This window comes from Copidosoma floridanum, unplaced genomic scaffold (genome assembly GCF_036245765.1).
Source record: "Copidosoma floridanum isolate Cflo_tuat_1 unplaced genomic scaffold, Cflo_Japanese_pri ptg000009l, whole genome shotgun sequence".
NCBI classification, from domain to species: Eukaryota; Metazoa; Arthropoda; class Insecta; order Hymenoptera; family Encyrtidae; genus Copidosoma; species Copidosoma floridanum.
Window position 1 is genome coordinate 8,167,269 of NW_028321886.1, and position 24,676 is coordinate 8,191,944.

Here is a 24,676-nt window from a genome sequence, read left to right on the forward strand (position 1 = left end):
TGCGCCGCTGTATAGATACGCGTATATTATATTTTTGCCTCCTCTCGTCGACGCGGCGCCGCGCGACCTTAACGAGCCGTGACGTTTCGGAATGAGTTATTCGGCAGCCTCCTCTCGCTGCTCCTCCCCTTCTATATATGTCCGATGCCCTCCCGTATTATTTCCCGGGGAGTTCACGTGTGCCATACATGCCCCCTTTTGCAAATAGGCCGCGACTTTTTCAGCTGTACGCCGATATACTTTTATTTACAACCGAGGTCAACCCGTCCGATCGGTATACTTGATCACGGGAAATGTATTTTCAATCACTCGATTTCTCGAGCACGTGCCCCATCAGCTGTTTATTCGCATTTGAGAGACTCGGTGTATTTTATTGCCCCAAAGAAAGGAAGAAAGAGAAAAGGTCCACGTGCACAATGTAATATTATGTGGTGTGCCTCGAGAGAGCCACCAAACAACAGAGAAAAGCCCGATGCCCATGGTATATAAAACTCGAACGAGTGGGAGGCCTCGTGTATACAACCTACTCTACATATTTTTCATGATTTACGGAGCGTACACGCACGCGACAGATTTATCCTCCGTGGGTGCCCACGTGACAAAGTATATACTGCCCCTTTCTCTCTCTTGTACTTATCATATTCTCTTGCGGAAAAAAAACATCTCCGTTTCTTTTTTTTTCCAAAAGCAGGCATCATAACGGGCGCTCATTTGAATATATACGTGCAAACAACAAATGATTTACATCTCGTGGGTATGTGCTCTGTTGTACTTGTGTATAATGTGCGCGTTTTGATTAAATCGTGTTTTATTAGGTTCGCGCGACAAAAGGCGAAATACGATCGATGAGCCGTTGTGTAATTTTGCGCGAAAAACAAAAAAAAAACCAAAAAGTTGCCACGTTTTCTCACAGCGCGCTCGCCCCGAGGGGTGCGCGTGCAATATCATTTTGGAAATTTCTACTTTCGACCTGCAGGCGAACGGGCATATCGAGGGGAGAAAGGGCTCCGCTAACGACGGCCAATTTACGTAAATGCAGGTATGTATGTACTATGGAGAGCGTGTGTGTTTTTGCGTGCGCACGATGCAGCCCACGGGATGAAAGGGGGATAAATCGCGTGGGAAAACAATGACGATGATACACCAACCCCGCGTGGCAATTTGTTGCGGGCCCGCGGAGTAAACATCGGGAGGACTGCTATTGGCCGATCCGAATAATACCGGCGATCGGCAACTCAACAATGGACCTATTGACTTTGTATAGGTATATATACATACTTGGGAACGTTTTTGTACGTCTGCGGAAGAGGTGTGTGATGAATAATGGGTAAGACGTTTTTTTCAAGTTGTACAAGTGTACTCGTGGGGTTGATGGAAAAGTGGACATTGTTTGCGATGGTAAACGTGGACCGTAGGCAAATTGAAATCTGTTGGAACATTGCTAAATATAAAAACCAAGGGCTGGTCAAAAGTATATGGATAATCCGCCCACTGTATCTATATACAGTTTATCGGTATCAATCGCCGCCCCGTTTCATTCATAAATGCATTCATCGAGTTTAGTTAGTTAAAATGATTTTTATTGGCATAAAACATATGTTACACAGCCAGAATACAGAGCGAGTAAAATACATAGCATACGTGGAGTAATATACTTCGAATTTACAGTTCAGTTATGGGTTTACAGAGTGCGGGTTTCTTAAATCGTATTTAAAAGGAGCTTTGTTTATATACTAATTGTTCGGTGGTGATTTTTACAAACTGTCAATCAAATTCTGTGCTCAGATAATTTTAAGTGCTGTATTATTTTAGACTGTTGTATGTTTTAAATGTAGATGTCTATGTTCATAATAAAGTCTGAGATAATGTGTGCTGTTATAATATTTAGGTTGGAGAGTAGTGATGCTATGGAGAAGGGGCCAGGGCCTCGGGTTTCATGTAGTCTGCGAAGCATTATTTTCCTTTCGTCTTCGAAGAGTTCGCATTGCCAAAAGATGTGTTCCGGAGTGTCCTGATCCCTTCCACATTTACATTTATCACTATTAACTATTTTGTATTTATACAGTTGGTGATTTAGTGAAGTGTGGTTGCTCCTTAGTCTGTTTATTGTGGTTATTGCTCTTCTAGGGATATTGAATTTATTGAACCACGGATTTTTTGATTCAGTGAAGTAGTTACAAAAATATTGCACTCCTTTTTCTGTGCTCTGGTCTAAGAATTGATTTTTATTGTTATTATCACAGATTATTTTGTATTTAGATACTAAGTCGGAGTACGGAATGTCGACCACCGCCAGGGCACCACTCGTGGCAGCCGTTTTTGCCATCGTATCGGCATTCTCATTTCCAGCTATTCCCACGTGCGATGGGATCCAAAAGAGCTTGACTTGGATGTTCTTTTCTTTTAGTGCTAATAGTATGCCTTTTAGCTGGACCAGCAAGGGGGACTCCCAGTCGAGACCGCGTAAGAAGCTCAAGGCTTCCAGGGCACTCCTGGAGTCCGAGAAGACTCTAAACCCTCTATCCTCGAAAGGATTAAGATTTGACCACTCGAGGATTCCCTCAAGAGCACTCATAATCGCCAGACACTCCGCCGTATAAATAGAAGCCATATTCGAAATTTTTTTTGCTGTCCTAAAGAATTCTAGTTGGCTCCAGACCGCAAAACCGACGGCGCACCCGCCGTCGTCGAGCGATCTAGACCCATCAGTATATATGTCAATGAACTGAGTTTCACAGTTTTGAAAGGTGTTTTTAAAATGAATCACTGGGCTTGGAGAAGCTCCGATTTTTTTGCCATAATTTAGGTCGATATCGAATTTTGTGAAGTTGGTCCAGTATGAAGTTAAGAATTTTTGGTATTTGTTGTGTTGTATGATAAGGCCGTTTTCTGGCCAGGATTTCCCGTAGCAGGTGATTAAGAGAGACTTTTCAAAGTTGTGTTTGTGCAGTGGGTGCTCTGCGATTTCATGCGTTGATTCTATGCTGTCTATTATGATGTTGTTCCTATAGGACAATTGTTTCAAGATGTATTTATAGCATAAAAATTCGATTCTATGGGTAAGATATGGAACTTTTGATTCGGCTGTGAGTACGTTTATGGGGGTACTACTTTGGTAGCCGAGGGCCAGCCTCACGGCTGTATTCTGAATTTTTTGCAAAGAGCTTCTATGAGTGACCTTGATTGGTGAAATTAAAAAACTAGCATACTCCAGTTTAGACCGAATCATAGATTTATATAGCATCAGGAGTATCTCGGGGTCCGATCCCCAGTACACGCCTCTAAGACATTTCAGAATACTGATCGGGAGTATGCAATTATCCTTTAGGTATTTTATATGAGCTCCCCAATTTAGCTGTTTATCAAAATGCACCCCCAGAAATTTTACCTCCTTAGATGGGTATATTTCGTAGTTGTTTATTTTTACCGAGTATTCAAGTAGTTTTTTTATGTTTTTCGCGCTAAAAATCATAAGTTTGCATTTACCTGGTTCGAGGATTAAGTTTTTGTAGTTTAATGCTTGGTGTAGTTCATTTATTTTCAATTGAAAGAGTGAGACTAATTGTTTAGCGTCATTACTTGAAGCGTATATTACAAAGTCATCTGCGAATTTGAGCAGCTTAAAAGGACCGTTTATGAGTTGGTCCAAAAAGTTAGTATATATTGTAAAGAGTAGGGGGCTTGAGATACAGCCCTGGGGAAGGCCTATGGTGACATTGTGAGAGGAGTTGTTGTTTGGAAGATTTATAGGGACTATCTGTCTATTGTAAGTTAGCATTTTGAAAAATTTTAGATATTCTGGTGGTAAATTGAGGTCTGCGAGATCCCCCAGGAGCAGATCTGGGATCACGCTGTCGAACGCTCCCTTTATGTCAAGGAAAAGAGCCACAAGCTTCTCCTCCCTGAAAAAGCTTTGGTGTATGTCGTTTGTCAATATAGTGAGGTTGTCTATGCATGATTTTCCCTTGCGGAAACCAAACTGGGTCTTTGATAGAAGGTCATTGTGTTCCAGGTACCATGTTAAACGGTAGTTTACAAGTTTTTCAAAGATTTTGAGGAGGCTGGAAGCCAGAGCAATTGGTCGTGCTTTGTTATTTTTCTTTGGAATGAACATTATTAAATACTCCCTCCACTCTTTTGGGTAAATCCCTAGGTGGAAGAAGTCGTTAAATACGTCCAATATGACTCTTTTAATACATTCTGGTAAAACCTTTATGATACCGTATGTAATCTTGTCAGCCCCGGGTGCTGAGTCCGGTTTGGTTGACTCGATTGCCGAGGTTAATTCCTCAAACCTAAAAGGTTCTCTCAAGAGTGAAGACTCGTTGGTTTGTACATGGTCATAGTCCCCGATTTCAAAAGCCTCGTGTGAGAGTTTCTTACTCTGGCACAGGCTTGAGAAGCAATTATTTGCATTTGTAAGGAAGGATTTATTGCCTTCTGAAAAATTTGGCCTATTTAAGCCATTTTTAAAGATTTTAATCTTTTTCCATACGGCCGAAATTGGCGTGGTTCTGTTTATTGATTCACAGAAGCCTCTAAAAGAAGATTTTTTGGTTTCCTTTATGGTCCTCCTGGTCTCCGCAAGTATCCTCTTATAATTGACAAACGAGTTCAAGTCACATTTGTATTTCAAAGACTTGTATGTCGCTCTGCGCACTCTCAAGGCTTTCTCGCAGTCCCCGTTCCACCAGAGGTTGTGTGGTTTTTTTGGTATACTGTTTTCTTTGGTCTTATAGGGCTGATGGTTGTTGAGGTTTGACAGTTTATGTTTGTTGGAGGATTCTACTATGGTTTGATTGATGAAATTAGTTAACAATTGGTATCTTGAAATAGCATTTAGGTTTGTAAAGTTTAAATTTGTAAAAGTAGAATTTGAATCGTTTAATTTATCGGTGAATTCTTGCCAGTTTAATTTGCTTAGATTATGTTTATATTTTAATTTGTATGTGTGCACGGGTGATGCGTTAATATTGATCTCAATTGGGAAGTGGTTACTTCCCCAGGGGTCGTCTAAGACTGACCAATTAGTAGACAGCGCGAGATTCATTGATATAAAAGAGAGGTCTATGCACGAGTATTTTAAAGTATTTCCGTGGAAGTAAAAGTGGGTGTGATCTGAGTTATTCAGGATAAAGAGCTCCTCCAAGTCCAGGTTGTCGACGAGTGTCCGGCCATTAGCGCACGTTTTTTCACTTCCCCAAAGGGGGTGGTGTGAATTAAAGTCGCCGAGGATCAGAGCCCCCCCGTGTCCAGTGGCCACAGCGGAGAGACCCGATATCTCTTCGGGGGATAAGTTTTTACCTTGGGTGGGTGGCCTGTAGCAGGCGACAATCAGCACCTCTCCAAGGGTCGTGTCGACCAGAATAGATTCGATTTCCAAGCTGCTGGTGTTAATGTTTAAGTTAATACGGCTGAAAACGAGGGTGTCCCTGACGAAGATCGCCACTCCACCCCCAGTCTTGTCCTCTCTGTCGTTCCTAGCGACATTAAAATTTTTTAAGTTAAAATTTTCTTTATGAGTAAGCCATGTTTCAACGATTACAATAATGTCATAGTTTTCTGCATATTTGTTAAGATCTAGCTTATTTCTAATACTTCTAGCGTTCCATTGGCAAATTTTTAAATTATTATCCATTTTAAGTAAAATAAGTGAAAACTAACTTAGGTATTTCAAAGTAAAGGTAAATGTATGAGAATATATTCTATTTAGTGTATCCGTTAGAAATAAGCAATCAGATTTTGTATTCTTATCGAGCCTATTTGTTACCTTTCTTGTTTTTATTTTTCGTTACCCATTTTTCTAGTCTTTCTTCTTCCGTTTTTTGAATTATTTTTCCTATTAGTTCGGCAGCGGTGGTTGTTCCAGGCGGCTTATTGGGGTGTTGAAGAGGTCCCGGTTGTTCCTGATGATGATGCTGGAGACTTGCAGATGTTTTGTTTGCCTGTGGTGTGGCGTGCGGTCGGGGTTCTCCTTGGCGTTTGTCAGCGGCGGTTGGATCGGTGCACGCCTCACTTTCCACATCTCCGTAGAACTTGATATTCCTCTCTTTGTGCTCAGTTGTTTTTGTGTGGCCTTTTCCCTTTTTGTGCTCGGAAACTAGCGTCTTGTATTCTTCGGCTATTTGGCTGTAGAGTTTTACATTTTTGTTTTCTTTTAGAGCCGGGAAGTTCTCCTTTGAATTGATAGGTGGGTGGGCAGGCTTTGGCATGATAATATTCTTTGCCTCTACAAAGGATAGGTTGTGGTATGCCATGATTGTGTTTATCCTCAAGTGCTTTTCGTAGATTTCGCAGGTTTTATCTGTGCTTCTGTGATTTCCCGCGCAATTTATGCATTTCAAGGTTTTCTTATCGCAACAATTTTCTTGTTCCACCTCGCCGCAAACGTTGCAGATTTTTCTCGCTTTGCAGGTTTTTGTCGTGTGGCCGTACCTTAGGCAATTGTAACACTGCATAGGCCTGGATACGTATGGAGTTATATACGTTTTAACGTTAAAAATATAGATTTCTGTGGGTAAAGTTTGGCCGTCAAAAATTATGATAATCGAGCGGCTGGGAATCCATTTATCTTCTTCTGATGTAGGATTGGGGTTCCTTCTATTTAATCTAGAGACAGAAGAAATTTTGATTTCCGACTTGCACGCTTCTAGAATCTGTTGCTCGGTCAAATCGGTTGGTATATTTCTGGCGATAGCCTTTCTTTGTTTACGAAATCCCGGTATAAAGGTCTCGAGGTTGTGTTGTTGAATTTCTCTGTCGAGTAGCAGTTTGTTTGCTTCCGTTAGGTTTTTAAATATCACTTCGACCTTGAACTTGTCTTTTCTTTTGATGACGTCAATCGACTTATACTTTAGGAATAAGATACTGCCTACCTTATACGGGCTTAACTCCGAGTCGTCCTTTCGAATTTTTCTTAGCCATACACCGTACGGACCACTGTTATTGCCTTTGTATAGGTCGGTAGTGTTTTGTTTTTCTTGCGATTCTGGTTTGGTTTCAAACGTAGTCGCGGCACTGGTTGGGCATTCGGTCAATTTGCCGTCTTTTACAGTAGGTGTTGTTATTGATGCTTTCGCCGAGATTCGATTGATGGCAGAAAGAGCCCTTTTGCGTTCTGTAGTTTCCGTTTCAGCTTCCTGAAGGCCGGCGCCGGAGAGTTTCCTCTTGTTGTTGGGGGTATCCACCTCCATGCTGTCGTTTGTACACTGTTTTAATTTCGCTGTAGGCGGATGAGGTGCCATTTTTAGCGAGCCTCCCGTAAAAACGGGGGCTAGAGTGTAATATGATCTTCCTTGCAGAGCAGGTGCGGCAGTATGCAACGGGTGGCAACAGGGATATTGCTCCCAGCCCAGGACGACCGGAAGCGTTGGCGAGTTGAAGATCTTACGACAACGTACGGAAAAGGCAACCTTATGACGGAGCTATACGTAACAACGTCCTATCACGGTCGAAGTTAACACCCCCATTCATCGAGCGTATTACGATCCCACTGGCGGCATCTCTTTGACCCGCTTCGAACAGGGATCGGCCACGTCGTCCTCGATCGGTAAAAGTTGTTCTCACCTTAGCGGTGGCGCTGCGTCGCGTCGACCTTCCGAAACTTTATTCTTTCCGGCCAATCGACAGCAGCGCAAACTCGCGATCGTCTCCCCAACGAAAAAGAAATCGATATACCTGTTTTTCCTCTCCCCGCACCCATACCGATCTTTTTCCTCTCGCCTTCGTATACATCGGCTGGCTAACACGAACAGGTAAGTATACAATTTTACTCGTACAGCCCACTCGTTGTTCCATGGCTGTGGAAAATCCGTGCAAGATAAAAAAAAAAGAAAAAAAAAAAAAAAAATGAAAACGGAGAGAAAGAGAGGCTCCGCCACGAGGAAAATAGATAATTCGAACCGTATGCACCGGGAAAAAAGAGAGAGTGCAGTCAGCGCGAGAAGGACAGCTCGCGCTCGAGCGATGACCGATCATCGGACAAAGACAGTTGGCCGCGCGCCTTCGTATGTACCACGTCCGCATCAGTTATGTAGTATAATAAGGCATAATCAGTTGTAGTGTTTTAGTCGTCGAACACGGGGCTAGTACGTGTTACAAATGAGTACGTATAAAACCACCTGTTTTTACCGATTTTTGAAAAAAAAAAATATATATATAAATATATGTCTATATTTTACTTCACCTAAAGTCCGACATTGCGCGTACATAGTACAACGTACACTTATCTCCGCAGAGCGCTCGATTCGTCTCTTCCATTTTCATGCATTTCTGTTATCGCGCTCCAGATATTCTCTCTCTCGGCGCGGCCAGTTACAGCAGATACCTAGTATACAAGCGGAGGAGTAGCAGTTCACGGTGTGTGTGTGTGTGGTTCACGAGTCTGTTTGATACATAATATGTATATATCTGTGGGTATAGGTAAAAGCACTTCGCTGCGGGAGTTGAAGAAAACAACGGGGCCTGCTGCCAACAAACAGCCGAGAGGCAAGAGGGAGAGAATCGGGAATCGGCACGCGAGACTCGCTCGCTCATTATACCAAGAGAACACGACACGTGGAAACGGATTCTCTCCTCTTTATTTTTTTTCTTCTTCTTTTTCTTTTTCCTCCCAAGTTTCCGGGAGCACATAGTGTACGTGAGCTGTTTTTTTTTTTTTTTTTTTTTTTTTTTTTTAACCCCTCTTGCAGTGCATCCCTTCGCAAACGTGCATTCTTGAATGGTTCGAGAGTCCATTCTCCCTCCGTAAATGTATACCTCCGATGCCAGCTAGCTGTCAGGTATGTGGCATGTATTATATTATTGGCTCCCGATAGCACGTACGCGTTTTTACGATGTTTCTTTGCAGAAATAATTCTTACACGATACGTGTGAAAAATTGCACGCATCTATCGTGTAGTATACCGATCGAGAGCAATAGGTGGGCCAAGGAACGAAAATCATACGTACGCGCGTGTATAATTAATGAAGTTTTCTCTCTTTTCTACCTTTTGGTATACATATAAACCTGTTTTTTACCGCGAAAAGTTGGCGCTATACTTACCGATCTCGTGTACGGCGGTCACGAAAACACCTGCGCGGTGCGTACACTTGTACATGTTTGCGCGCGGACTTACGTTTTTCATCCCCAAAGGGATGAAAGAAAACCTTTCATGCGACGTGCCGTTGCTCCAGGTACATTTTCACTCAAGAGTGTCCGTACGAATGTACGTATAAATGCATACGCACTTGGTTCTTTCGTGACTGACACGCTGTACATAATATGCGCGCACACGTGACGGGGGCCCACTTCTCCTCCGTTACCTCACCTACTCTCGTCAGCTGTTGCCGTCCGCGATACAGGTATATATATATTACCGAGCGGTTTCATGCGTGACACGGCCCTCCCCGATGACTAAGGACCGCCGCCGGATAACGCGTCGCCCTCTTTTATTTATTTTTCTTTGTCCTCAAAGGTTTTTTTCGTTTTTTTACATGCGTGCCTCCTTCTTATGTACACTTACTTTCCGGCTATTGTTAATGGGAACGTTGTACTTCGTGTGCCGCACACTGTCACCCGGTTTGTCTAATCAGATCTTATAATTACTCGGAATTCCGTTACCCTTTTGTCTGCCGTTGCTAGATAATTAACAATACATTTCGATAAGTCAAAATGCTTATCGTGTAATCACGATGTACTTGAAGTCTAATGTGTTTTGCTCTTCGAGCTAATCGCGTACGCACCGATGCCTCGGGTTATGTAAATCGCTAATAAAGACAGTGTGAAATGGCACTTGCTTCTTTATCTGATAAAAGTGGAGCGCCATCGCGGTCTTTTCTAATTGCACCGATTGGGAAAGTTTTTCGAAATTTTGGTAAATTGAAGTAGGTAAATACAGTAGTGTTTTCGAGAAGGCAAATTAATTAGTACATTCAAATATAAACTTCACATCGGATATTCAAGAGCATAACAAAGGTATACGGAGCTTCGACTGGAAAACACTTGGACTCTGTTAATGATTCATTGTCTTTCGAAACTCGTCATTCTCTCAAGCACACTTGTATATTTACTTACTCTCGCGATGTTTAAAACATCAGGCTAAGCCCATGCCGTTCCGATAGTAAATCATCTTTAAAAAAAAAAAAAAAATCAAACAGTGAAGATTTTTTTTTTTTTTTTTCTTACTTGTTGAATAAAAACGTACAAGTATGTAGTTAAAAACTCTAAGCGTTTACTTCCCACGTGCCTAATATGATGCGTTTATTGGCAATCAGGCCGCGCTAAAAGGTGTTTTCCCAACATCGCCCGACGAAACGCTAATGAAAATTCGTGTTTCAACGAACCGCGCATATACCTACCCACGTGAGTTTCAACAAAGAACAACCACTCGAACGAAAGGAAAAAAAAAAAAAAAAAAAAAGTTGTCATTCTGCCCCGGAGCGAGAATCCGCGCTAACAACGGCTCTCGTTATCGACAGCACGAATCAGCGTTAAAATAAAAAAGAAATATCAAAAAAAACTCGTGGATCTTTGTTGTTTCAGATCGGCAGTCGCTATGAGGGCGAAGCATCAGCGGCAGCAACAACAACAACAACAACAGGACGAGGAGGAGGAGGAGAAGCAGGAAATGACGATGAGATCGACGTGCAACGAGCGATTTTTATGACGACGCCGGCAGCTGAGAATCAAAAATCGACACGAGAGAGAGAGAGGGAGAGGAAAAAAAGTGTTGTTACCGTTGCAAAGAGAGAGAGGGAGATAGGCGCCTTATCTGACAGTTCTGGGCGCCTCTATCAGAGTCGCCCGAGGCCGGAGCGCTGGTGTTCCGGGATCTCGATTTTTTCGCCCTCCCTCCCTCCGCGGCGCTTTTCTATTCAGTCGAGCCTAACGGATAAGAGGACGCGAGGATGACCTGCTGGAAGATGAAGTCCTGCCTGCCCTGGAGGTTCGTAACAGTTATGAACTACAAACGCCTCCTCCCCTCCTCCTCCGTCTCTCTACACATGTGCTAGTTTCTTTGCGCTATACGTGCAATCCTTGCGGATACACGACGTTTAATTTACTTTTGTCTTTCATCCTACAATCTATCGCGAGACAAATGAAACGATCATCGTGTACTTTGGCCTATTTACCCGCGTTCATGCATATAATATATGCAAACGTGTCGGTGTACCTTTGCAAGTATATTATGTTGTACATGGCTCACGACGCGATATCCGAGGGCTTATTTTACGAGTCATTAAAGTCGAAATGGACCAATAACGCGATTTATGGTCCATATTTGTGACGAGATGTGCTGGTCGTAAAAAAAAAAAAAATAATTTTACGGTCTTTCTTTAAGCTAACTGTCGGTCGATCGTTTTCAACTCGAGGTGTAGGCACGTATTTGCTTTTTTCTTTTCCTCTCGGTTTTTCGTGAATCTGCAAATTGTACGAGCCAGTGGGGATGATTTCATTTTTTTGAAATCTTCGTGTCCTGTATTTAAAATAAACTATACGTTTGGGACTTGGATTGAAACTAAAAACGTCCCCCTGTAAAGGGGCCATTTTTACTTTAATTGAATTCACGGTACCGTTGCAAGGAAAAAAAAAGAGAAAAAAAAGGGCATTAAACCGATCGTTGCAGCACTAAATTAATAAAATCCAGTTGTAACTGTACGAAGGAGGCAATAATCGAGGCCCCGCTCGAATCATTTTACAAGCGCGAAAATGGACGAACGCGCGAGAAAGACGTACGGAGAGAAATTAAGGCAAAGGTATTACCTATGCATGTAACGTGCCCTCTCGGGACGTTAAACGCGCGCTTTACTTTGCAAGTATAGGCAAGTACGTGCCAACACCTATGAGCTAAAGGTCGGCGTCTATTAGCTGGCTCTTACAGCCGTTGCACTTACTTACTTACGCTATACGTACACACATACACTTATGCACGGCATGATAAAACCCAAGGCATCAAAATCCGTAGTGCACGTCGATGTATGAATTAGACGGCGATGCCTCGTGGATCTTGGCCGAGTCACTCTCGTTCAGTTGCATTATAATGTTGACGTTGATGCACGAGCACCGTCTTAGAGTGTATACACATATACGAGCAACATTGTGATTAGCTCGCGATGTATGATTTTGTTGGTGTTCACGACGTTACGATGTGGCCTTGGTGGGAAAAAACCGTGAATTAGTATGCTTTGGGATTGACCGACGCGTATATTTGAGGCTGCGCGTTTATTCAATGAAAAACTGCTACTTAATAATCGTACCCACTCGGTGGGTGTTTGTCGAAACAGGGAGGAGGAGGAGGCTGTGGACGACGATCTCGAGACGGTGGCCGAGCGAAAGCAGCGCTACAACAGCATCTACGTCATCTACTTCACGATGTTTCTCATGTCCCTGGGATTCAGCATCGTCTTGACCGGGATGTACCCGTACTTGGAGAAGGTGAGCCTGACCTTATTTTTCCCACTTCTAGAGATTGGCTGGACTTAATGCAGGGGAGATTGGTTACTCGTTCAGGTGCACGCGGGTTCTTTACTTATCTGTGAAAAAAATTAAATAAAAAAAAATATCATAGCTGATTTGATTCGTATGAAATTATGAAGGTTCGTTCGTGCGTCCACGTGGGCCAAATGGTAGAAAAACTGGATAACATATAATTACGCAGTGAACGCGTGGAAACCAAGTAAACGGCTTTCGAGTCCGCTTGTAATACTATGTACAACCACTACAATCTAGCTTTGTCTCCCTCACGATAACTCCAAAATAACGTTACGCTGTACCGTGAGGTTATACGGCTCTTCCCTTCATCACTTTCGGTACTTGTACGTAATATTGACACCTCAGCTCGATAAAACCAATACAAAACAGTACAAGGTCGAAAGTTTTAATTTTTTTTACTATTCAGTCTTTCAAATAGATGGAGGAACAAGTATATAGCTTTTAAAACTTTATCATCAATCATTTCGCGCAAACGATATAATTTTACATGCGCACGTATTTATTAATCAGCCAAAGAGGTAGTTTTCGACCCAAGCGAGCGAAGGGAGAAAAAAAAAAAAAACCTCGGGGGCACTTCATGAAATTCAATACGCACCGGCCCTTCAAAGATTGATGAATCGATACCGCGATCGTTATACACGATAAATAAATACATACATATACGCAGTGTTTTTACAGTCCGGGTAAGGAGTACTTTAAAAAAAAAAAAAAAAAAACAATGGTTAATAAAGGATCCATTTGGCAAGGAGCGCGGCCGGACAATTGCGAAAAAGCACACGGGTCGGGCGCAATAAATTCAGGATCCGGCAGGCGCGCGTTTTTGCACCTCTAATGTATTGAATTAAAATTCCCCGGCCCAACGATGCGAAGTACGTCGAAAAGTATTCCCTCGCGCTGCAGTCGTCCGAAGGGCAAGGAGGAAAAAAAAAAAGAGAGAGGGGGGGGGGAGAGAAACAAGACCGGAGAGAGGCAAAGAAACGCGGCCCTCCTAAGCGGCTGATGAGATTCCCCGGCCCTCCCGGTGCAGAGGAGGAGAAAAAAAAAAAGGAGAGCGCCGAGGACTCTCGCAGGAGTCCCTGGAATCCGCGCCGCGCTCGTACATGCGTCCCCCGATTTGTTCCTCGCAAAGGGGGGGGAAAAAAAAAATATATAACAGGCAGAAAGACGCCTTGATCCGTGCGTGGAGGCTGCTCTCTCGAATCGTCGATGCGCCCGCGCAAAAAAGAAGGGAGACCGGCACGAATTTACAATGAGGAATCGGGGGGGTCAGAAAAATAATCGTCTTGTGTTGTTGTTCGCAGCTAGACAACTCGACGGACAAGGAATTCATGGGGTACGTGGTGGCGGCGAATCCGCTCGGGCAGATGCTCTTCTCGCCCCTGGTAGGCTGGTGGGCCAACAGGCGCGGCTCGATACGCTTACCGATGCTCACGACATTGGGGCTGTTTATCCTCGCCTCGGCCGTGTACAGCACAGTTGAGGTCATTCCTGGGGAGCACAAGCTTCTACTCATAGTCTCGAGGTTCCTGGTCGGCGTCAGTTCGGGTAAGACATTTTCTGTAGGCAATGCCGTTTACCACATATCACGTATCGTTTCAGGAAGTGGAGCTGGAAATGAGCTTTTTTACCTAGACGAGTCGTTACTAATGGCTTTTTACCCGATTATAATAATAGTTTTTTTTTTTTTTTTTTTTTTTGGGGCATGACTACAACGTTCGATAATTGATTTTTAATCTATTGATTATATCCATTAATCGAATTAAACGTTATCATAGGGATTTTATTTTGCGTCATGGCTGTAATGTCGTTTAAAAAAGGATCAACTTACTTATCATTAAAATTAATGATCTGTGATAAAAACCGTTACAATTGGTCATCATCCGTCAACAAATTAAAGCTAAATACTTATCTCATGAAATCCATGATGGTTTTAATCATTGTGAAATACCAGTCATAGTTTATTGGATTATTTAATTTGCATGATAGTATTTTATAATGTAAATGAAAAATAAATTTAGATATTTTTTTTTTTTAAATTTTAGTGATTAACCTCGTGAATGTGTGATTAAACTGCAGGAAAAACTCGACGGTTTCGTTTCATTTGACCTGGAGACATGAAATTTTTAATAATTTTGCGACGCAAGTACTTCAAAAGGACTCTTGAAGAAGCTGCTTCACTTTGACACAAATTTTACCCTCCCAAAAATAAGATTCGCCGTCGAAAATTTATTCCAGCATCATAAATATGTCGAATAACTCGAGGATTAGGTTGAAAAAGAAAAAAAAAACCCTTGAAACTCGAAAAATAAAGTCCAAAGCCCAATGCAGGCTAATGAGCTCCATACACGCGCTTTGCGACTTGACTTTAGCGACGGTGCACGGTACCCGAGACCTGCAACTAGGGTGTATAAAATTTCCAATTTTCGTGACAATTTCAGTCGGAAAAAGGGGACGCGAAGGGAAAAAAACATTTCAAAAGCTCAGCGGCGAAAGCCCAGTTGCAATTTCGCCGGGCTGAAAAAGGAACGGATGAAAAACTGCGAGCGCAAAAATCGCGCAAACGCGAAGGAGCCGGGAAAAGAAGAAGCAGATGACACGGCACCGTCGCATCGCGTGCGCAAAAAGACCCACTGCCACCCCCCCGTTGTACTTCCTTTCGCGGGGCTGTGTATACGTATACCCACGCCTACTCCCTCGTGGAAGCTGTGGCTCATTTTTTTTTTTTATTTTATCTTATTTGCAACGCCTCGCTCCTTTTCCAGCCAACATCGCGGCGGCCCGCTCTTATCTGTCCGCCGCCACCAAGTACAAAGAGAGGACCTCGGCCGTCTCCATGGTCGCGCTCATGCAGGTAACTAGTGTCACCCAAATTTTCATTTTTATGAATTTACTGAATAATCATTGAAATTGTAACTGTAATCCTTTCTCCCTTTCTGAGATTTTTTTCTTTATTCAGTCACCAACAACCATTTTTCCATTTTTCCCATGTAAAATGTGTTCGCCTTTGTATTTCGTACATGGTTCGAGGGACAAAACATCAATTCTCGGCATATGGTAGCGAGTTATTATTATTCATCCACATGAAGATAAACGTTGCGGCTGCTGCCGATGTCGTCGGGCTTGAGATTTTTTTGTTTTCCTCCATCCACGTCAGTTGTGCGGAAAACTCGTTTTGCAACCAAGGTTGCGGTCGATCGATCACTTTTCAAGATATTTACGCGAAAAGCGCTCGTTCGACTTTTATTTTCATCTTACTGGAGCTCACCTATTTGTTTCCTCTCAATTTTACCTGAAAATTTAACATTGATATACGCGACGATGTACTCGCGATTCATCGCTTGTGGATAAAATTTTCGTGGCACTTTATAAAAGCACATTACCCTCGGACAAAACCTATATCGGTACACCGCGGGCCATTTAAAAATAGCGAAGGTAATGGGCCCGATGAATGAAGCATCATCCATTAGACGATTAACATTTCACAATTCATAACGAGAAGCAAAGTGTCGCCGGGTGCACAGACACGTATATATATATACGAATTTGATTAACTTTTCACGAGGCAATATGCACCCACGGATGGCACCGAAAATAACTCCCTCAAATCCTTTTCCAATCCCACGGCAGCCCCCGAGCATCCAATCGAAAACTCGTATAATCACGGCAGATCCCTCCACCTGTATTCATAGTTTGCTTGATTGAAAAAGCCCATACCAGGAGAAAAAAAAAAAAAATAAAAAAAAAAAACCCCCCAACATTTCCAGGTTCTCGGCTTCGTCGTGGGCCCGGCGCTTCAAGCAGCCGTGACTCCTCTGGGCGACGAGACCCGCATCCTTATGGGCCTGCCCATGAACATGTACACGGCCGCCGGCTGGATAAACGCGCTCCTGGGAATACTCAACTTTGTCTTCTTCCTGCCCTGCTGCTTCACCGAGCGCAACATCGCCGCGAAGGAGGCGATGCGCGACCAGGGCAAGCAGTCCGGTAAATCACAGTCAGCCCTCTCCCCTTAGACCAATGTATACATATATATGTTGTCCCCCTCGCAATTTATCCTTTTTTTTTACCATTTTCATACATAAACAGAGGAGGAGACTTGGAAGTCCGTAAGGACCGACTACCTGGCCGCCTGGTCCGTCATATGCGCCTTCTTCGTCCTCGTCTTTAACTTTGTGCTCCTGGAAACGTGAGTATATACACGAGCGTCCTCTTCACTGTTACTCCCACACATCCTCTTCCTTTTTCTTATCTGCATATTATACGCGTTGCACGCACGTATGGACAAATTACTCCTTCTCGCGGTGGGTATGGTTATCATCCGCGCCATTATGACCGCGATAACGACGTAATTACGCGGACGGAGTTTGGAATTAATTACTATAAATAAAAGTAATGGTATTAACGATAACCGCGGGAACTAGAAAATGATTTATCGCAACGCGCGCGTAGGGGGGGGAGAGAGGGAGGGAGAAACGAAAAATAATTTAGGGCCGAATTAGCATGGAAAAATGTTTAAACGTGAATTTATTAGTGCAGTACAGTGGGTATTTATTGTTTAAGCCGCACACGTACATACATGATTTTAAATACATGTATGTACATTCTCGAGTGTACGAAACGAACAACTTGCTTGATATTGTATACTCATCGTCCCCGGCTGATTTCGCGAGCATATATATATGTATATGTCCATGATATTGTAAAGGGGGCGAAGGGTAGGCCAGATTGGTATAACGCGATGTCGGAAAATTTTGCAGACTCGGTACTTCGCTGACGATGGATCAATTCGCTTGGGGCCGGGAGGACTCGGTGTTCTACATGGGCCTGCTAATGAGCGTCGGCGCTGTCATCTCCTGCGTCGTCTTCTCTGGTGTCGGTCCGCTGAGCAAGAGGTGACTATAATATACAATACAATGTTATGTATGATGTATATTTCCGTGAAACTGGAAAAATTTGGAGAAATATATCTGTGCTTACGTATAACGAGAGTGGCCGTGTCTGATTGTTTGTCGAAAGGTTCGACGAGAGGCGGGTGATGCTGTGGGGAGGCTTCTTTTGCATGATAATCGGGCGCATCATCCACATTCCCTGGGGCACCGAACCACCGCTCATCGCCGAACTTGGAGGTAAGCGACGTCTTTTCTTTTTCTTTTTATTTTTGTTTTCCCCCTCCGTTCCCGTTGCAAAACGCCATTTGCGCGCGAAACGACCGCACAAACGATATTAATTTTTTTCTTCTTCTTTCCTCTCATTGAAAAAGAAGCCTACGACAGTTCGTTTCGCGGTCCGCGTATAAGTCCCCTCTTGCGGTCCGCCCAACGGGAGATGCCGTGCTCCCGCAAACTTTCCCGACTATGCATTCCTCGGCGAGATTGTCTCCACCACCGACGCCACGTGTATATATACGCGTCGCGCGAAATGATATAATCCTCGGCGGAGCCGCGATGACGGATTGACCTCGAAACACGCGAAAGCTTTCATGCCCCGAGCAAATGGGCCGAGGGACGCCGGCTCGCGGAGGAAGTTTCCCGAGAAGGGGGCCAAAGTTCGCCGCGATACGTTATCGATGGGCTTCCTCTTTTTTTATACTTTTAATTCGATCAGTGTCCCTCCGTGGCACCTATATACTTTTCCACCCCGCGAAACTTGACAGCTCCACCTCGGACGTTGCGACGATTAAATATAATATACTTGTTGCGTCGACTCGGGAGATCACCGAGGGGCTTTTCTAGCTACGGGCGGTTCTCGAAATCGTTGAAACATTAAATTAAAATGCTTTTAAAGTGTCATGTATATATATATATACTCGAGGTGCATTACACAAGTTACGTGACTTTGATGCAATCGACGGCCCTCCCTTTGAACGTGTCACGAGCGCAGATGCAGCTTATAGATCGGCTGTGTATTTCACAGGGGAGAGAGAGAGAGAGAGAGAGATCTTGAAATGTATCAGACGCATTAGCGATCTTTTCCTTTGGAAAAAAAGGAAGGGAATCAAATTACGAAAGAGGCGACAGTTTTAATGAAATTAGCGGCCGTAGATCATCACCTCCGGGAAGATATTCTCACGGGGCGCGCGTACCCTTATCCGAGATCTCGGGCGCGTCTGATTTACCGAGTCGGGTGCTTTTGTCGAATTCAAAAAAAAAAAAAAAAAAAATCCACGATTTCGGTAGCCCGATATTGTGTCTCCTCCAACGTATATACACACACACACGTAAATATGTGGTAGTCGATACGTATTACGTAATACTCGGGGGATAATGAATATTAATACAGCCGATCGGTCTCCCTTTCTCTCTCGGACACGTCGGAACTCGGTGAACACGATAAGATCGTCTTTGGTTATTTTACTAGGAACCGGGGGGAGCCAGCCGATCGGGGTTAATTAAAAAATCCGATGAAGCTTTTCGATTGATTTACTCTCCGCTCTCGACGGGACGCGTACGTACACGAGGGGTAAAGAGAAAAGAAAGAAAGAAACTCCTCGCGTTTTAAGCGGACGGGCAGGTATCGCTTTACGCGGGTTGACAAATGCGCGTCGGGTTTCCTTGAATTCCTTTCAGCATTTCACCCAATGAGCCGAAAATTCCAAACAGCCTACGGCAACGAGACGACGGACCCCCTGACGAACGCCACGAAGCTGGGCTGCCCGAGTGTCCAGGAGTGGTGCCGCTACACGCCCCGCATGACCATCCTGCAGTTCGTGATCGGTTACGGGTTCACGGCGATCGGCTACCCGATCGGCGTCTCCCTCGTCCAGTCCATCTTCACCAAAGTCCTGGGCACGCGGCCCCAGGGCGTCTGGCAGGGCCTCTTAACCGGCGGAGGGTGTGCCTCCCGGGTCCTCGGCCCCGTCTTCGTCGGCCTCATCTACACGCGCTACGGCATCTACCACACCTTCGGCGTGACTGGGCTCACCCTCGTCGTCTCCATGGTCTGGCTGTCGTTGGTTTACGACCGCCTCGTGTCGCCGGACAAGAGGCCCGAGGAATCGCCCAAGAAACAGCCCGAGGAGGTGCCGCTCGAGCGGCTCGAGTGACGTCGGAGGAGAGCAGCGACGCGGCCAAGAGGATGCTGCTCGATGGTAGCGCCTGAGCACTAGGCACTTGCGCACCGGTGCTCGCACGTCGGGTTGCCTCTCTCGATTTTTCTCTCCCCGTTCAGTGTTTTTACATGATCGATCGGCCACCTTTGGGCTTCGAGGGGACGTTTTTTTTTTTTTTTTTTTTTTTACGAGTGATACGGTGGACGTTAAAAGCGGGGTTTACCTGACAGCCGATAGGGATCCGGTGAAGGAGCTGGTTTTAATGAGCTTTTGTTTTGGCTCCGATAACCGGTGACCGAGGAAACAAAGGGCGCCCCAGTCGAATGTCGACGGGGGGCGAAGAATCAGTTATCGCGGTTGGAATATCTACCCGTGGCTGCCTTTTTTTTTTTTGGGTGTAATCCCTTGCGTTGAGTTTTCTCGTGCTTTTCTCGTTTTTACGAGGGGCAGAGTCGATAATTTTTACCTCCGCGGTGGGATGCGCTTGCGGACGTGGGAAAATTACGAAATCGGGGCCCGTGCCTCGAGTGGCGTCGTGGTATTATTACTTTTTGCTCTTGACTCTGCCCTCGACTTTTGGGTGGGGGGATTTTTTTTTTTTTTTTTTTTTTTTTCACAAACTCCGTCTAGTACGTTCGGGAAGAGAAGAAAAGAAGAGGCGAGTTCGATAAGCTCGACAAGTTTATCAAAAGTGGCAGTTGGATGAAGTTGGGAAAAATCTTTCCCGTCGATGGATTTTAATTTTGGTTCTTCCCGATATCGTCTAGTGTGTTCTTATACCCGCGAGAGACTTAAGGATTTGTGACTCAGGGTGTAGGGTTAGTGTTACATAGATAAAAAATACCACTATTTTTTACAAAGATTTTAAAGACAGATTGCAGTTTTTGCACTTTTTGTATACAAAACGCACGTTCATTCGTGAGACTTACATATATATTTTTATACATGCTTATATTAGTAAGGTACCATCGTAGCTATATTGTTAAAATGTAATACTCTTTTTAATTTTTATTGCATCCGAATGAGGCGTCATTAAAGATTTTTACCCTTGCCAAGTGTAAATATACAAGTGTCTTGTGATCATAATATTAATCGTTAAGATTATGCAATATGATTATTTTTAGGTATACACTTACATGCCGTATTTGTTGACAACGTATATAAAATGTGTGTACTTAATGCCAACAACTGTGAATATATGCACAAAGAACAATATATTTTTATACGCAATATACACAATATTTCAGTCAAGTGTGCAATAAAGTGGTTATACTCGTTGATGTTGACGCACATGAAAAGAAAATTATTTTTTTTTTGTACCATCAATAGCAGATCCAAGAAAAACTGTTGCATAATACATGATATACATTTTATGATGTACATGTTGTAAAGCTGTAGAATGATGTTGTAGACTACATTACGTCATCGCGAATGAAAAAAAAAATTGCTACTACGTAAGTGAAATAAAAAAATAAAGCTACGGCAAAAGTATATAAAGCGACGTCGAGTCCTTATTTCGCGAATCCATGAATAATAAAGGGCGCTCGGAGTAATGACGAGAAGCCGCGCTGAAAATTGCACGGCGATTGAAAACGCGAGACCGGCAACAACGAGCACTTGCGCAACGCGCTGCAATCACTTTGCGCTTTAAATATTACAAAGCGGCAAATGGAACGCGACGCCGGAAGATACGACGATTGTCGCCACGCAAAAAAAAAAAAAAAAAACAGCACGCCGACACATTGTGATACACACCCGAGCCGATCCGATCGATCGCTAGACCCGATTAAAATCGAAATCGTTCCACGATCGGCCAATCAATCCCAAATGAATACAACCCAAATATGCCAAAAGGCCGCTGTTGGTAAATGATACGCTCCCAACTTTGCTCCCAAAGAGCCGCACACACATTGCGCGCGTCGAGAGTTACTTTTCCAGCTGGTCGGAGGAGCTTCGAAAGGGGAAGGGAAAAAAAGTAACCCAAATATACACTAGGGGCTAGTCGTGTCTCTGAAAAAGGGGGCAGAAGCGCGAGCATTGCAGGTAAGTATATATACGGTGGAACGCGATGCCTCTCAGCGATGATGGAAAGTAGGCAATGACATTTCGCGGGAGAGAGCCATACACGTATACACACAGCCTCCGAGGGGGGGGGGGGCGATTTTCGACGCGGCGCTCGACCTTTAGCCGCCGCTGCTTCGATCCCATCCGTGTCGGCTGAAAGAGTAGCGCGACTTACCGTTAGCCCGATTACGGCCGGATAAGAGTGTACACGTACATCTACAGCCGAGGGTGCCCCGATCGCGCGAACAAGAAGAAGGAGAGGAAGAAGCGCCGAGACCTGCATTGGGTCGCGAGTCCAGGCCATGTTAAGTGTGTAGCGGGCAAACGCCGATGATCGATCGGAGCCCATAACTCCCGCGTCATCGGGATAATATGTGTTAACGGATCGGGTATGGAGAGAGAGAGCGTAAGTATATACGTGTGTTAAAGTTCGAGAATTGCCGCGTCGAAAATTTCAGGGCCTCCGAGCTATGTTTTTACGAGCGCGCGTGTGCCTTTTATAAATCGATCTTGGGTGCTCGCGTCTGTTTGCTCTCGTGTATACTTGTGTGTATGCGCCGATGCTGGAATGCGAATGAAAAATCCTTGGGCTGCGTGAGAGAGACGTTCTATATATATATACACACGGTGGTGTGGATTTGGAAGAAAAAAAAATTCTTTTTTTTTTTTTCTGAGCTTTCATCAGCGCGATGGTTTCCCGGTGATGATCGTTCGACTGTCTTTCACCGCGCGGTCAAGTGCACCGCGAGAGAGCACCCTCACCTTCCATCTCCCGGGTTTTTTTTTTTTATTAATTCGTTTTGCCCATTCAGAAAGTTGTTTTTGAGAAAAAAAAAAAATGAAGAAAAAATCATGCAGCCATTCAATGTTGCGTCCTCGTCTTTCAATAAAGCATTGTTTATTCAAACTCGCCCGCTGGCTCCTTTCAAAAGGAAATCTCTCTCTCTCGGGTCCCCTTCTCTTTCGCTCCTATATATACATACACGTTTGCTTCGCGGGCTTCGATCTGTGTTATCTATATACGTGGCTGCTCTTTGCGCTGTACTTTTAGAAGCTTAATTTGTTCCGCTTCGCGTAACCACTTGGAGTTACATGTGTGTGTGTGTGCTTTTATACCCTTGTACACTTTTGAATGGCAATTTCATAGGGAGCACAACTAACGAATATGGTGAAAAATCAAGCGATGATCGGTGTTTTTCAGCAGCTCGCAAATTTGTTGGTAGGAAAAAGAAGGATGGTTTAGATTTGTCCTCCAAAAACCGTTGGTTTGCGATTAAATTGGACTCTCGTACATACGTGTCCATTACAGGTATATGTTTCAAGATCGATCGTATCGGTGCTCGCGAGCACGAGTACGTGTATAGGTATATATATATCTACATCGACTTTGGAGGATGTGTATTTCCCGCGAGTTTCTTCGCAATATATAATGCACGTCCCGGCAAAGTTTTAAAACATTGAAATTTCATTATAAAATGAAAAAGTTCCCCGAGAGTGGCCTCTCCGATATTGGCCGCGGACCCTCAAACTCTTACTTCTCAGCATCGGCGCACTACGTACACGTTATATACATATACTTTGAAATATGAAACCAATATATCTTTCGCCGAAGAAACGACGGATCGGGGAGGAAAAAAAAAAAAAATGCCAAAGTGCAAAATTAAATAGTTGCCGCGGCATCTCTTAATAAGTACTCTATGCGCTGGCGCGTTGTTTGCCCGACGATAAATTATAACGGGCGCGTGTAATCATTATGTGTTTTCGCCGATCTTTTCAGCGCTGGATTTTGCCGTTAAGCAAATACTAAACGCGTTTACTTGTACACCAAGTGTGAGAAATTGATTTTCCAAGGCTAACGAAACGATTTGGTTTAATTAAGACGATTCGGCAACGCGGACGGTTATTATGCCCACGGTGTCAAGTTTCACGTACAATCGAGACTTTTATACTTTTACGTCAGTGTATACTATATACCATTTATATTTTGTGGTTTTCGTTTTTTTTTTTTTTTTTTTTTTTTTTTTATTACTCTTCAAACGTCCACTGCTCGTCCCTTTTCCCATATATATGCATACACGATTTCGTCACAGCGCGCGTATCGCCTTTCCCAACACGAGGCGTTCAATCCAACTGAAATATTGCCTGGTTTTTACAGAAACGCGTACAATTTGGATAATTTAGTTGACGAGTTTTTGGAAAAGCATGTATAATATGTTTGATTTCTCGCTCAATTCCGGCGCTCGTGCTTAATTTATTTTCTTTTTCCCCGAAATGATTTATACATAGCCATGGTAAGGAGCCTCCGGTGACGCGTCTCCTTCCTTCCTCTCCTCTCGTCGGTTAACTGTATTCTTCCCATCTCCCGATGCTCCGGTCATTTTTTTTTCTCTCTTCCTAACGACGCTTATATGTATTCAAATATTTGACTTCCAGCGGGATAAACAAAAACCATCGTGAAAGTATCGAACGGTCAAAAAGATTATTCGCCCCGAAAGGGGGGGAAGTATATAACGTTTATCGCGAGCAAGAGCCGGAAAGTCGTTACGCGAAAACACAGGAGCAGCGCGCCGATGAAAGCCCAACAATGAAACTCGTCAACTCGGCATTTTTCCGACGCAACGTTGGAAATTTACCAAAGTGGAACGAGTGGAAAGAGGGACTATTTTTGTTTTTCCTCGCACAATCTGGCGCGTATACGCGTTGTTTTTAATCATAAAATGCATACAGAGCAATCTGTGGAAATGGAGGAAAAAAAAAAAAAAAAATGGGAGGTACAGGTGAGTGAAAAAACTACCTGCAGGATGTGTTGGGGCTAAGCGCGCCCCGGGGTGAAGTTTAGGACGGAGATGCGTTTTCACGCGCGGATGGGTACGCGTGAAAACCCACTCAGGCTAATTGTTTTGGTTATGCGTCCATCAGGAGTATATCAACACCGGGGAAAAAAAAAAAAAGAGGTCACTTCCTTCCTCCCGCGTATCCACTCCGGGGCCGAAATTTAATATCCTGATGCCCGCTTTAACCCCGATTCAAAAGCCAAGGCCGATAAATCACCCCCGAGCAGCCGCGGAGGAATTTGCGCGATAAGTCTATTT

The 24,676-nt window shown here is 43.9% G+C and overlaps 1 protein-coding gene across 1 annotated transcript; it reads left to right on the forward strand.

The window, feature by feature from the left end:
- Positions 1-7,868: 7,868 nt before the first annotated feature.
- On the forward strand, positions 7,869-20,095 carry Cln7 (CLN7/MFS domain-containing 8). Its single transcript, XM_089589495.1, has 10 exons — positions 7,869-8,104; positions 10,523-10,925; positions 12,265-12,415; positions 13,774-14,017; positions 15,235-15,323; positions 16,237-16,456; positions 16,559-16,658; positions 17,230-17,364; positions 17,489-17,598; positions 19,072-20,095. The coding sequence occupies exons 2-10, from the start codon at positions 10,888-10,890 to the stop codon at positions 19,512-19,514; spliced, it is 1,530 nt and encodes a 509-aa protein (XP_089445621.1). The 5' UTR covers positions 7,869-8,104; positions 10,523-10,887; the 3' UTR covers positions 19,515-20,095.
- Positions 20,096-24,676: the final 4,581 nt, after the last annotated feature.